The sequence below is a fragment of the Gopherus evgoodei genome, unplaced genomic scaffold (genome assembly GCF_007399415.2).
Source record: "Gopherus evgoodei ecotype Sinaloan lineage unplaced genomic scaffold, rGopEvg1_v1.p scaffold_50_arrow_ctg1, whole genome shotgun sequence".
Lineage (NCBI taxonomy): Eukaryota > Metazoa > Chordata > Testudines > Testudinidae > Gopherus > Gopherus evgoodei.
Genome location: NW_022060071.1, coordinates 1,253,446 through 1,269,001, shown reverse-complemented (window position 1 = coordinate 1,269,001; position 15,556 = coordinate 1,253,446). Strand labels below are relative to the sequence as shown.

General features: G+C 45.7%; 1 protein-coding gene across 1 annotated transcript; it reads right to left on the bottom strand.

Moving 5' to 3' along the window:
• Positions 1 to 2,851: 2,851 nt before the first annotated feature.
• On the bottom strand, positions 2,852 to 4,089 carry LOC115643102 (olfactory receptor 52R1-like). Its single transcript, XM_030546908.1, has one exon. The coding sequence runs from the start codon at positions 4,087 to 4,089 to the stop codon at positions 3,142 to 3,144; it is 948 nt and encodes a 315-aa protein (XP_030402768.1). The 3' UTR covers positions 2,852 to 3,141.
• Positions 4,090 to 15,556: the final 11,467 nt, after the last annotated feature.

Below are 15,556 nucleotides of genomic sequence, written 5' to 3'. Positions count from 1 at the left end.
CTGGAGCAGCCAGCCCTGGATCTGTTTGGTCCTCACCCATAGATGATAGAGGTTAGCATGGGGGGCATCAAGAGGTAGACATTGGCAATGAGAATGTGGAAATGCAGGGGCACTGTGTGGGCAAATCTGTACAGGAGGGAGATGAAAAGACTTGGGATGTAAAAGGATAAAAAAGTGAGAGCCGCAGGTCCCAAAAGCCTTGATCCGGGCGTCCTTTGTGGGGAGGCTGAAGATGGCCCTGAGGATCTGGGTATAGGATACAGCAATAAAAATCCTATCCAGACCCATCACAAAGAATATCACGAAGAGGCCGTAGTAACTACTGACATGGGTGTCGGCACAGGCAATCTTCACCATGGCTATGTGTGCACAGTATGGCTGGGGGTTGATGTTGGTTCTCCAATATGGCCACTGTCTTACCAAGAAAGGATAGGGCAGTACGACCATTCCACTGCGAAGCACCACAGCCAGTCCAATCTTGGCCACCGCAGGATTTGTCAGGATGGTGGAATGTCTCAGGGGAATCACAGATTGACACGTATTGATCCAAAGCCAAAGCCACAAAGATCCCAGACTCCATCACTGTGAAGCAGTGAATGAAGTACAACTGGATGAGGCAGGCACTGAAATTGATCTCCCTGGAATTGAACCAGAAGATGCTCAGCATTTTGGGCAGGGTGGACATACACAGGACCAGGTCACTGGTGGCCAGCATGCAGATGAAATAGTACATGGGGCCGTGGAGGCTCGGCTCTGTTATCACGATGAACAGGATGGTGAAGTTTCCCAAGATATCTAGGGTGTATGTGGTGCATAAGGGGATGGAGATCCAAACGTGGGCTGCCTCCAGGCCAGGAATGCCCAGCAGGATGAAGTTGGAGGGGTTGGTGAAGTCGGTTGTGTTGGAATCTGACATGGAGTAGGGGAATATGTGTCTCCTGCTTGTACCATACTTTTTCCTCACCGCCTGTATATGCGCAGGCTGATGATCGCAGTGCAATTACCTGGATGGAGAGACAGTGTTAATATGAGATGCTACATGCACTACTGGAGGCTGTTCTCATGGGTGATGCAGATTGGTCGCTCAAATGAGTTTACTAATCTCAATTCCATATTTTATGGTATTCCCTGTCTGAATAATTCCCACACATTGTGGTGTAGGAAACTTTAGAGGGCACCAGCAGCAACACAAGTGTGGACATTGATTATCCATCGTTATTCCTTAGGCCTTGTCTACACTGCCAAGTTTTTTCACCAAAAAAGCATCTTTTGATGAAGAAACAGTGGAGGTGTACACACACCAAAGCCACTTTCAATGACGGAACTGCTCAGTTTCAGTGACGTCATAAAATCACCTTAACAAGAGATTTAAGGCCTTTTACGCAAAAGTTTGCTCATCAAAGTGCTACTGTAGACACTTGCACTTGTTTTTATCACTAAAATTGGCCTCCAGTAGGCGTCCCACATTGCCCATCCTGACTGCTCTGGTGAATAGTTTCAACTCCTCTCCCCTGCACCGAGGTGAACACCTTTTGACAGCCCCCCTTTAAAGGCCCAGGAAGTTAGAAATTCCCCTTCCTGTTTGCTTGGTGGGGAATGCTCTCATCACACCTTCCCAGGTGGCTGTGGTGGCTCAATGCTTGGGACACTACTGAGCTTCTGGATCCTGCTCAGTATTTGGGGAGGAGGCTGTGCAGTCTCAGCTGTGCTCCAGCTATAGGAATGTCAATACCTAAGGACAGATTTTGTGCAGCTTCTGGGAAAGTGCTACGATCAGGACACACTGCAGTACACAGCAAAAGTGGAGGAGCTGAGGCACATATACCAGAAGGCCAGGGAGGAAAGAGTATCTCCGGTGCTTTGCCCCAGACCTGTCATTTTTATAAGGAGTTGGATGCTACCCTCAAGGGTTACCTGATTTCCTCCACTAACAGCCCCTTGGGTATTTTGGTAGGGGTACTCCTGTCAGCATAGTTAATCCACCTCTCCGCGAGGAGGTAGCTAGTTCGATAAACAATTCTTCTGTAGACCTCATGCTGTGTATACCAGGGTTAAGTTGATATAGTTACATCCCTCAGGGGCATGATTTCTTTTTGCTATTGCAAAAAAGAGCAAATACAATTTTCATTTGCATTAGCAGAGGCAGAGCATGCCAGTCACGGGAGGGGATAGTAGCACTACTTAGTGCTGGTTAGACCTTAGCTGGAGTATTGTGCCCAGTTTGGGTCTCCAATTATAGGAAGGATGTAGAGAAACTGGAATGGATCCAGATGCGAGTGACAAAGATGAGCCACAGGATGGAACACAAGCCATACGAGCAAAAGCTGAAGGAACTGGTTATGTTTAGTTTGCAAAAGGGAGGATTGAGGGGGGACATGACAAAAGTCTTGAGATACTTGAAAGGCTGCCATAAAAAAGATGAAGGAAAGTTGTTCTTTCTTGCCACATAGGGCAGGAGAAGATGCAAGGGGTCAATTGACAGCACAGCAGTTTTAGATTTAATCTCAGACAAACTTCCCAACTGCAAGAACAGGAGAACAATGGAACAGACACCCAGGTAGGTTGTGGAAAGTCCTTCACTGGAGGTTTTCAACAGGAGGCTGGACAGTCATCTGTCTAGTGTGGTTAAGACACAACAAATCCTGCGTCTTGGCAAGGGGTTAGACTAGCTGATCCTTGCAGCACATTCTAACTCAGTCACTCTTTGATTCAATCGTATAAAATCCTAGTGTAGACCAGGTCTTACTCAAACACAACTTATGGAGCTCAATACTGGGGTAACTGGGTGAAATTTAATGGAGCTACAGAGGTGGGGCCTTGGCGGAAATGGTGGGACCGGGGAGGAGCACTATGGAAAGAGGTGAGGTGGGGTCAGGGCCATGGGTGTATAAGCAGGGCAGGACATGGGGCCTCAGGGGTCCAGTTACCAGCAATTAGAAAGGTGGGAACCCTATGAATTAATAAGTTGTACACAGCCTGATTCCTCAGTTAGTCATGGTGACACAGCACAATAAGGCCAGGAAAGGATGAAATGTCACTTTGACTGTCCAGTCAGTGATTCAGGAAAGAGGATCCAGCACCATATAACCAGCCAGCTCTGCACATAGTTCAATCTCGGAGTCAGAGCCCGAGGAGAAACCATTAGGCCCCTGTATGAGTAAAGAGCTGGAGCAGCCTGCCCCAGATCTGTTTGGTCCTCACCCCGTAGATGATGGGGTTTAGCATGGGAGGCATCATGAGGTACATATTGGCAATGAGAACATGGAAATACAGGGGCACATTCTGGCCAAACCGGTTCATGAAGGAGATGAAGAGACCTGGGATATAACAGGTTAAGGTGGCAAACAGATGGGAGCTGCAGGTCCGAAAAGTCTTGATCCGGGCATTCTTTGTGGGGAGGCTGTAGATGGCCCTGAGGATCTGGGTATAGGACATGGCAATGAAATTCAAATCCAGACCTGTCACAGAAAATAACACAAAGATCTCATAGTAACTACTAATGCGGGTGTCGTCACAAGCCAGCTTCACCACAGCTATGTGCGCGCAGTACGGCTGGGGGATGATGTTGGTTCTGCAATATGGCAATTGCCTTGCCAGGAAAGGATAGGGAAGTGTAAGCATGCCACCACGTAGCACCATAGTCATGCCAATCTTGGCCACAACGGGGTTTGTCAGGATGGTGGAATATCTGAGGGGGTGGCAGATGGCCACATAGCGATCTAGAGCCATGGCCACCAAGATCCCAAACTCTATCACCGAGAAGCAGTGAATGAAGTACATCTGGGTGAGGCAGGCACTGAAACTGATCTCTTTGGAATTGAACCAGAAGATGCTCAGCATTTTGGGCAGCATGGATGTAGACAGGCCCAGATCGGTGATGGCCAGCATGCAGAGGAAATAGTACATGGGCCTATGGAGGCTTGTATCCCTCTTCACAACGAACAGGATGGTGAAGTTCCCCAAGATGGCTATGACATACATGGTGCAGAAGGGAATGGAGATCCAGACATAGGCAGCCTCCAGGCCAGGAATGCCCTGCAGGATGAATGTGGAGGGGTTGGTGAAGTCAGTTGTATTAGAATCTGACATGGAGTAGGGGAGAAGGTGCCCAACTCTCAGGTAGAACAGCATTTCCTGCATGTACCATACGTCCCCCGACCTCCTCTATTTTCCCATGCTCTAGGGTGATTGTCGCAGTACAAATGCCTGGATGGAGAGAAAATGTTAATGTGAGACACTACATGCACACACAACTGTAGGCTGTTCTTATGGGTGAAGCAGATTGGTCACTCTTCACACACCGAAAAATGACATTTTCATTATTCAGGGAAATGAATTATGAACACATTATCCTACTAGTGCCAATTCCATGTATTACAGTGCTCAATGTGTCAGTAACTCCTACCCATTGTTGTCTGGGAAACTTTAATAGGCACCAGCAGGAAACACAAGTGTGGATTCTGGTTATTCATTGTTCCTTAGGCCTTGTCTACAGTGCCAAGTTTTTCACCAAAAAAGAGCTTTTGGAGAAGAAATAGTGGTGGTGTACAGACTCCAAAGCCACTTTTGATGATGGAACTTCTCAGTTTCAGTGAAGTAATAACACCATCTTATTGAGAGTTGTAAGGCTTTTTAGACAAAAGTTTTGTTACTGAAGTGCCAGTGTAGACACTTGTGCTTGATTTTACCTCTGTAATTGGCCTCCTGCAGGAGTCTGACAATACCCATCCTGGCGACTCTGGTAAGCAGTTTCAACTCCTCTGTCCTGCATCGAGATAAACACCTCCCACTCCTCCCCCTTTAAAGGCCCAGGTATTTAGAAATCCCCCTTCTCATTTCCAAGGCATGGAGAGCTCACATCACCTCTTCCTAGGTGGCTTGGCAGCTCCGCACAGCAGATGCTTTCCTGCTTGGGCCACTGCAGAGCTGTGGGATCTGCTCAGTATATGGGAAGAGGAGGCTGTACAGTCCCATCTGCTCTCCAGCTGTAGGAATTTCGATGCCTATATGCAGATTTCATGTAGTTTGTGGGAAAAGAGCTATGATCAAGACACACTGCATTTCAGAGGAAAGGTGAAGGAGCAGAGGGAAATGTACCAGAAGGCAAGGGAGACAAATGATCAATCCAGTGCTGTCCCCCAGACCTCCCATTTCTGACGGAGTTGGACGCCATTCTTGGGAGCAACGTCACCTCCACAGCCAAGAGCCCCATGGATATCGGCAGGGCTGAAGCCGATTCAAATTGGACTTAAACCAGAGGAGAAAGCCATCGATGAAGAACTGGAGGCATTAGAAGATGTGGATCCCGTGCAGGGGTTGCTCAGTGCTGTGTCGAGTGAGGAGCTGTTCCCCACTCTGGAGGCGTCCAGCCAGTCTTGGCAGTCACAATCCATTGAGCCAGAAGCAGGAGAGGAGACCCCTGGTAAGTGGTTTTGCTTTGTGAAGTGTGGAGGTGGGTTGAAGGCAGAGAGATGTACAAGGCTGGCTGGGTTTCTGTGTGTTGAGCATTTCCCAATACAGCTAGGCAGGACAGTGGAACAGTGTGCTGATGCACACAGAGATTTCACAGGATTCCACAGTCCTCTGCCAGAGGGTCCTCGGCAGAGCTGCTTTGTTCCTTCTCCCATTGAAGGACACTTTCCCACCCCATTCTGCAATTACTTGGACAAGAATCAACGCAGCACACAGACGAGGAGCATAGGGACTGGGGCAGAAGCCGCAAGCATGGAGTAGCTGCACCCTTGCTTCTTTGCTTACCCTCAGGAGAGAGATATCTGCCACAGTGAACCCTGCATGTGGAAATGGGTGGGAAACTTTAGAATGTTGTCCCCTTAGAGGCAGCAAAGAGTCCTGTGGCACCTTATAGACTAACAGACTTTCGTGAATACCCACGAAATGATACATCCGATGAAGTGGGTATTCACCCACGAAAGCTCATGCTCCAAAACGTCTGTTAGTCTATAAGGTGCCACAGGATTCTTTGCTGCTTTTACAGATCCAGACTAACACGGCTACCCCTCTGATACTTGTCCCTTTAGAAGTGTCCTGCAACCCCTTTCACATTGCTTTTCCACCACGCACAATGTCCTCCAGCCCTGGGAACACTCACCATCCTTGCAATGTTATTGGCTTGTCAAGGGACAATCAGAAAGTGAGTGGTGCATTACCAGTGGTGCATTTTAATGTAGCGTTTCAATGCTTTACATGTACTTAAAAAGAATACTTCTATTTATTGTAACTTGTGCTTCACCAGATATGTTCTTGAAGGGAGGTGCTGCAGTTCTGTGATGCAGAGAAGACAAAACAGAGTTCTGTGGAGGGAAAACAACAAGCAGGAAAGAATGAGGCATACACTAAGGATGAAACACTGAGGCTCATAAAAGTTTTGGAGCAGAAAACCAACATGCTGCAGTCCCTCAAAAACTTCCAAACTGAGGAGATGTATGTCTCTTTTCCTCTTCAGAACATTCGGAGCTCTTTCTCATGCCCTCCCATGCCCCTAGACTTTACCCGCACATCCATGTCCGATTTCTGGGATTTCACACTTCCCCCTACGCTCCATCCCCGCAGACAGCTTTTAAAACAACAGCTGGACTTACACTCAGCTCTAGAGGTCAGTCCTCCCCTGGTACGTGTCCCCTCGCCCCCCTCCGCAGGAATGTATATGTGTCTCTCTGTGTGTGAATATACATTGAATCCTGGGCCAGAACAATCACAACTGCATCCTACCAACCAAAACTTCTTTATGCATTGCAATCCCAAGCATAGCAACAAACATTACTGCTTCTCATCTTCCAAATGCTGCCTCAAAGCCTCCCGAATTGCCCCCCAGCATTCCCCTCTAATAGCCTTGGTATCTGGCTGCTCAAAATCAGCAGCCAAGCATTCTGCCTCAATAGTCCACTCTACTTCACAAATATTATGGAATGTGCAACATGTGGCTATGACCATAGGAACATTATCCACATTGAGATCTAACCTGCCATAAAGGCATCACTAATGTGCTCTTAATCTGCCAAATACACATTCCATGGTCATTCTGTCCCTACTCAGACTATTGTTGAAATGATCCTTACTGCTGTCCAGGGTTCCCATGTATGGCTTCATGATCCATGACATTAACAGGTACCTCAGGCTCCTAGGATCACTATGGGTATTTTGACATACCCTACAGGGATCTTCTGATCTGGAAAGAAAGCGGCCACTTCCAACTTTCTAGAAATGCTGGTGTTCCTGAAGATTTGTGCATCATGCACTTTTCTGGACCACCCTGCATTGATATCACTGAAATGATTGTGGTGATCCATGAGCATCCACAACACCATGGAGAAGTACCCCTTCCAATTCATGTACTCCATTGAAAGGTGATGTGGTGCCAAAATTGGAATGTGCATGCCATCTTTCTCCCCTCTGCAGTTAGGGAAACCCAATTCTGCAAAGCCATCCACAATTTTCATGCATGTTATCAAAAGTCACAGGACTTCATAGTAGGATGTGATTAATGGCCATGCAAGCTTGCCTTAACAGCCCCAATGGTTGACTTCCTGACACCAAATTGATTTACGACTGAATTGTAGCAGCCTGGAGTTGCCAGGTTCCATACTGCAATCGTTACGCACTTCTCCACCCAGAGATCAACTCTCATTTGGCTTTCCTTGCAACATAAGGCTGGATTCAGCTCAGTACACAGTTCCAGGAAGGTGGCTTTCTACATCCTAAAGTTCTGAAGCCACTGCTCATCATCCCAGACCTGCATAACAATGTGATCCCACCACTGAGTGCTAGTTTCCCCAGCCGAAAATCAACATTTCACCACATTCAGCTCTTCTGTGAATTCCAAAAACTATCTAACGCTGCTGCTATCCATGTCAGACAGCACATCAGGCAACTGTGACTCCTGTTGATTTCACTAACATTTGTGATGTGCTACAGACTGCTAGAAGAGCACCGGAGAGCAGAGCAGGATCCAGTCCTGCAGACAGAGATGGCGAGCTGAGCAAAAAACAAGAGACATTAAAAATGCAGCAAAATAGAGATGGAAAAACATGGAATGCTGGGACAGAAAGCAATGCATTGTGGGATATTAAGCCTGGAGCCATGATGCACTGCAATTTGCTCTGCCTTCCCACAACACCTATCAGTACAAGGTGGAGAACTGAACTGTGGGATAGCTATTGTGATGTTTTGACACAAACTGGGTCCGTATACATCATTGTTGCAACCAAGGTCCTGTAGTGGCACCACATGTTGTATAAAGGGGGTCAAATAAGGTTTCTAAGACAAGGTTGTGATCTGCTGATTATGATAATGCTGTCTGTATGTGTGGATCATTTTTGCATTTAAAGTTATAAGTATTGGCTCTATACTATATTTCAAATTTGTGCTATTCTTCTGGGTGACAACACAGACAATTTGGCCTCAGACAGAACTCTAAGGTTTTTCTATGCTGTATTCTGGATAGTCTGTCTTTGGGACAAAAAAACCAGAGGCCACATGGCAAGAGACTATAAAAGGATGATAAATCTACTCCATCTGGTCTTCAATCCTGCTTCTTACCTCTGGAGGGACTTTACTACCTAGTGAAGCTCTGAACAAAGGACTGAATGACCGATCGCTGCTGTGGATGTACTCCAGAGACTGGATTTATACCTGCAGTTTATTCTATCACTGCTACAAGCTTGAACCAAAAACTTTGCCATTACTGTATGGAATTGATTCCATTTAACCAATTCTAGCTCTCATCTCTATCTTCTTCCTTTTATGAATAAACCTTTAAATTTTAGATTCTAAAGGATTGGCAACAGCATGATTTGTGAATAAGATCTTACTTGTATATTGATTTGGTTCTGGGGCTTGGTCCTTTGGGATTGGGGTAACCATTTTTTTCTTTTCATTGAGATTTTGATTTTCATAACCATTTGTCTCCGTAATGAATTGCACTGGTGGTGATACTGGGAAACTGGAGTGTCTAAGGCAATTACTTATGTGACTTGTGGTTAACCAGTGGGGTAAAACCGAAGTCTGCTCTGTCTGGCTGGTTTGGTTTGCCTTGATGTGCAAAGGAACCCCAGCCTTGGGCTGTAACTGCCCTGCTTTAAGCAATTTGTCCTAAATTGACACTCACAGAAGTTTCCCACCAAAGGCAGCATCGTTACAGCTACCCACAATGCATTGCTCTCACTGTCGCTGTGACCGCCCCACACGTGGACGTGCTATGCCAAAGTTGAAAGACAGTGTGAACATGCAACAATGATTTTCTCAACAGGCTTTTCGTCACTGACCAAATTTTTGGTGAAAAAACTCTTCCAGTGTACACATATCCTAATGCAATGAAACCAGGCTAGAGAATTCATGCTGTAGGGAGTTCCTCATTCACTTGCTTGCTTAAAATCTGAGATTAGGAGGAAAACAAAGATTTGTCAAGATATGTGCCAGAAGAAAACAGCATCTAGAACATAACTTTGGGGAATGACCTGAGACTTATTGACAGCAGCTCCAAGAAAACACTTGCTTATTCACAGCAGCGGCCAAAACAAAGACAGTGTTTGGATGCCTTAGGAATGAGACGGAGAATACCCTGCTCTGGATATCTGCTCAGTTTTGGCCATCCACTCACTATAAAGGATACATCAGATAGAAAGGGGATTTCTGAGGCAGGCTATGAGAATGGTGGAGACTATCCTATCCTAGGGCGGAGAGACTGAAAAGTCTGCAGCTGTTTAGTTTAGAGAAGAGACAAAGGAGGCAGCATATGATAGAGGAGAACAAAATAAAAGAACAGAACTGATTACATTCAAATGGACAAACAGAGAACAGTTCTCAACCAGTAATAACTATAGATACTTAGGGCTTCAAAGTTTCTAATTCACCAAAGCTGAGGAAAATTTTTAGAAAATTTAATTGGGAGGAAAAAATTAGACAGAAGACTGAGAAGGAAAATGGAAAGTTCTTTAAGAAGAGTTTATTAGAGAGATAGCAAACCATGGTTCTTACACTCAAGGAAGTGGAGAATTTCGGCTAAAAACCCAGTCGAGTGGCAAAGTGAAGGCAGCAGTTACGGTGAGGAGGAAGCAATATATAACAAATCGGAGAAAGAGAAAAGCAATACAAATGGGAAGTTATGAAAATTGCAAAGGGATATTAAAGACATCAGGGAAAAATCCATTCTGACAGGGCTAAGGATCACATAAAGGAGGTTGCTCAGTATATTAAGAAAAAAGAAATCCTAGAAAGGTACAGGCTAATTCATGAAACATTTTAATGTTCCAGAAAAGGTAAATGTATTCAAGAAATATTTTTGTTCTTCACTTGGTGACACGGGGTCCCTGGGTGATGCTCTGGAGCTGCTCCCCACAAAGCCAGGCAGGACTTTGGGGAGCCTGCTCTCCCTTGGAACAGACTGTTTTCGGGACAAGAAGTTCCCATGTCTTTACCTTCTGGGTCTCTCCTTGGAGCATTCAGCATCCTCTGCCTGTCCGTGCGCTTCCCACAGCGAGCCCACCCAGGCAGGGTCCTGGGGAATCCACTGGGTCCTCCACCCCTGCTTTGCAGTCAGACGTGACTCTCAGCCAGCCAGTAAAATGGAGGTTTATTAGACGACTGGAACACGTTCTAACACAGAGCTTGTAGGTACAGAGAACCAGACCCCTTGGCCGGGTCCATTCTGGGGGGCAGTGAGCCAGACCCCCATGTCTGCCCTCACTCCTCATCCCCAGCCAGCTCCAGACTGAAAACCCTTCCAGCCGCTTCTCTCTCTTTTTTGTCTCTTTCCCGGGCCAGGAGGTGTGACGATGCGGTTCTGGAGGGACCTAACTGAGAGTGCCAATTCAGGATTAATTGCTCAAACAGGGCAGTCACAGCCCAAGGCTGGGGTTTTTACACCTCTAAGGGTAACCAAACCAGCCAGACAAAAATGACTTCGGTTTCACCCCACTGGCTAACCACAAGTCACACAAGCAATTTCCTTAGACAGTCCAGTCTCCCAGTATCACTACCAGTGCCACTCGTCCTGGGGATGAATAGTTATGGAAACCAACACCCCAGTAAAAGACAAAAGGTTCTCTCGATCCCAAAGGACCAAGCCCCAGACCCAGGTCAATATACACATCAGTTCTTACCCACAAATCATGTTGTTGCCATTCCTTTAGAATCTAAAATCTAAAGGTTTATTTATAAAGGGAAGAAGGTAGAGATGAGAGCTGGAATTGGTTAAATGGAATCAATTACATACAGTAATGGCAAAGTTCTTAGTTCAGGCTTGTAGCAGTGATGGAGTAAACTGCAGGTTCAAATCAAGTCTCTGGAGAACATCCCCTGCTGGGATGGGTCATCAGTCCCTTGTGTAGAGCTTCAGTTTGTAGCAAAGTCCCTCCAGAGGTAGGATGCAGGACTGAAGACAAGATGGAGATGAGGCATCAGCCTTATATAGGCACTTCCAGGTGTAAGAACACTTCTTTGTTCTTACTGTGGAAAAATACAGCAAAATGGAGTTTGGAGGCACATGGGCAAGTCCCTGCATACTTTGCTGAGTCACAAGGCGTATCTTCCTCCTCTCAATGAGTCTGTTGTGTAGCTGATGGTGCTTAATGGGCCATCAAGCAGGCTAAGCAGAGCTAACACCAACTTGTCTGGGGTATTTCCCAGAACTGCAGCACCAATTTGAAATGCAGATAGTATACAGCCAATACTTATTACTTCAACTACATAATGATACAGACACACAGACGGCATAATCATAACCAGCAACCCATAACCTGGTCTTAGACACCTTATATGACCCCCTTTACATAGGATCTGGTGCCACTACAGGACCTTGGTTGAAAACCATGTTCTATATGGTCCCAGTTTATATCAATAATGTCACAGGAGGTCACTTGACCTTTGTCTCCAACACCTTTAGCATCCCCTTCCAGGGGGGAAGGGCCTGGCCATTAGTTGCCAGGTGACAGAGGGTAGCCAGGAACTGAGGCCCCCCCACAGCATTCAGAGGGAACATTAAGAACAGCCTCACTTTGTCACACTTGGAAAGAATCATCCCAAGAGATGATGAAATACTTTCCAGTCCATTCGCTGTCAAGCAGGATGTTAAACAGCATCTAAAGTAGAACCTTAGAGTTACAAATACCAGAGTTACCAATTGACCAATCAACCACACTCTGAAATCGGAACCAGAAGTACACAATCAGGCAGCAGAAAACCAAAGGAAAAAAAAATGAAAAGGGACAGTTCTTTGTTAAATATAAACTGTTTAAAAAGGGAAAGTTAAAAACAGATTTGATGAAGTTAGGAAACAATGTAAAACATAGTATGGGATTAGTTAGAAAAATGCCAGGAATATAATTAATGCCAGCCAACAAAAGGGTGTGTGGAAAACAAGTCTTATCAAAGAAACTCAATTTCATCCGTTAATGAGAGTACATATTTGGTTGATCAAGGAAACCATGCAGATGCAATAGATTTGATTTCTCTAAGGCATTTCCATCAGTAAGGAAAAAATTCAGAGAAAAATATGAACACTCTACAATATCAGTAGAGCACATGTCAAATGCACAAAAATCTGGCTAACTGATAGAGCTAGAAAGCCATTGTCAATGAGTCATTGCCAGTGAATAGGGCTGTTTCTAGTGGTGTTCTGCGGGGATCAGCTCTAGGTCTGATACTATTCAATATTTTCATGAAGGATCTGGAAGCAAATAGAAAATCACTGCACATAAAATTTGCTGACAACCCAAGATTGCCAGAGTGGTTACAATGAGGAGGCCAGCACAGGCACACCAATTGATCTGGAGTGTATGGTGAGCTAGGACCAGACAAACAAACAAAATGTTTAATACAGCTAAATTCAAAGTTATCCTCTTGGAACAGGCAAGACTGGCCCGACTCACAGACTAGGACACTGTATGATGGAATACAGAGACCCTGAAAAGTATTTAGGGGGTCATTGTGGACAAACACTCATCATCGGGTGCCAGTGTGTGGCTGTGGCCAAAAGGACTGATGTGATCCTTGGATGCATAAACAGGGGAGTGGTGAGTTTGAGCAGTGGAAAGATTTTACCTCTGCACACAGCATTGGTGAAAACGACTACACCCAGTTCTGCTGTCCACATTACAAACTGTCAGATAGGGAGAGAGACGTAAAGAGAGATCTACTTATCTTATGCAAAAATGATCAAGCAGAGACTTTCATGGGGAGAAAAACCAGGGTACTCATGGGCTCTGAAATCTACCAGAGAAAGGCAGAGCAAGGCCTAATGGCTGGAGGCTGAAACCAGACAAATTCCGGTTGAAACTAAGGGCCCAATGTTTAGCACTGAGGGTGATTAAAGATTGGAATGAACTGTGAAGGGATGTGGTGGATTCTCCAACTTTCCATGGCTGGAGATCCAGACTGGATGCTTTTCTGGAAGATCTGCTTGTGGGCTTGTGTACACTAAAAACGCTACAGTGCTGCTACCATAGCACTTCAGTGTAGACACTACTTACCCTGACGGCAGCAGTTCCCCTGTCAGTGTAGGTAACCCACCTCCCTGAGAGGTGATAGCTAGGTTGATGAAGAATTCTTCGGTAGACCTCACGTTGTCAACACCATTGTTAGGTTGATATAGCTACATCTCTCAGGGGTGTCAATTTTTTTGCTATTGCAGAAAAAGCAAATGCAATTTTCCGTTGCATTATCAGACACATAACATGAAAATCGCCAGAGGTCATAGAACCACTCTACTCAGTACTAGTTAGGCCTCAGCAGGAGTATTGTGTCCCATTTGGGTGGTCAATGTATAGGAAGGGTTTAGAGAAACTGGAAAGGATTCAGTGATGAGAGACAAGGATGATTCAAGGGATGGAATATGATCCATATGAGCAAAGTCTGAAGGAACTAGGTATGCTTAGTTTGGAAAAGAGGAGATTAAGGGGCGACAAGACAGTGGTCTTCAGATACTTGAAAGGCTGCCATAAAAAAGATGGACAAAAGTTGTTCTCTTTTGCCACTGAGGGCAGAAGAAGAGGCAATGGGTTCAAATTACAGCAGAGCAGATTTAGATGAAATCTCAGGAAAAACTTCCTAACTGTAAGAACAGGAGGACAATGGAACAGATGCCTCAGGATGTTGTGGAAACTCCTTCATTGGAGGTTTTCCAAAGGAAGCTGAACAGCCATCTGTCCTAGGTGACTTAGACACAACAAACCCTGCATCTTGGCAGCGAGTTAGAGTAAATGACCCTTGTGGTCCCTTCTCACCCTGTGGATCTACGATTCCGTGATGTAAAATCCTAGTGTAGATCAGGCCTTAGTCAAACACAAGTTATTGAGCTCAATACAGGGGTAGCTGGGTGAAATTTAATGGCCTGTGCTATACAGGAGTTCAGTCTGGATGATCAGATGGTCCCTTCTGACCTTAAACCCTATGAATCTCTAAATAAAGAAAGTAGATCAGGCATTTATATTTACTGGCTCTCACGACACAGAAAGTCTGAACATATAACACTGATGAAAGAAAATTATTTACATAACATACCTTTGGCCTGTGGAACGCCTTGCCACAGACACTGTTGGATCAAAGAGCTTATCTGAATGGAATGCAGAAATGGATTGACCTTTGTAGGTGACGCTGCTGGCACCACTGTTTGTTAAGACTATCTGACACTTCAAATTCAGAGACCACATTTTCATTTGCTTATAGATTTGCCAAACATTTACCATTTGGACTGCAATTTCTCACTCCGAGTGTCTCGTTCAAACCAATTTCTCAAATGAAGCTAGGAGAAAATATGTCTTGCCCATGTTGAAAATTTTGTATAATCGTTCCAGTGAGGAGTTCTAGCACCTCCATGCTTTATAGCAGATAAACATGAGGCAAGAGCCTCTCTTCCCCTCCACCCAGGCCCCCGTTAACAGCCATTGCTGGAAGAGGAGGTGAGAGTGTCTGTGCATTAACGCACATCTGCCTCCTGAGGTTTTTACTCATTTCTCACTCCAAGGGGAGTTGTGTCCCATTAGAACCCGAGCAAACTACTTGCCACGCCCTCCAGATTTGGTCTTGAATTGGACATCTACTAACACCTTTCATCGTGAAGTATGCACTGTGGCACTGAAACACAGCCACTTTGGGGCTAGAGGCCATCAGCCAGTGAGGGAGTCAGAACAAAGAGGGACATATTGCCCATGATCCTGGAGCAAACTCAACCCCTCTGCAAGGGCCCTGGGATGTTTAGTGGCTGTGCAGAGCGGAAAAGATCACAGACCTATTCTGTATCCCATCACTCCCATGTCGTACCGGGTCTGTGGAATAGCAAGAGATGGGTCTCTGTCCCATCACTCCCATGTCGTGCCGGGTCTGTGGAATAGCAAGAGATGGGTACCTGTGGATTCTGACACAGAAGTTTCTTCCTTGGAATCCTTCTCATGTAGTTGTGGTCCCACTCCTTTCTCACACCAGCATCTGCGGCGACATCCCACACTGAGAACTGACAAGGATGTGCACTGTTTATAAGTTAGCTCTGTGCAATCCCAGGGGGGTTTGCTCACCCTCTAGAGGAGAAGCAGCATCTGGAAGCAAA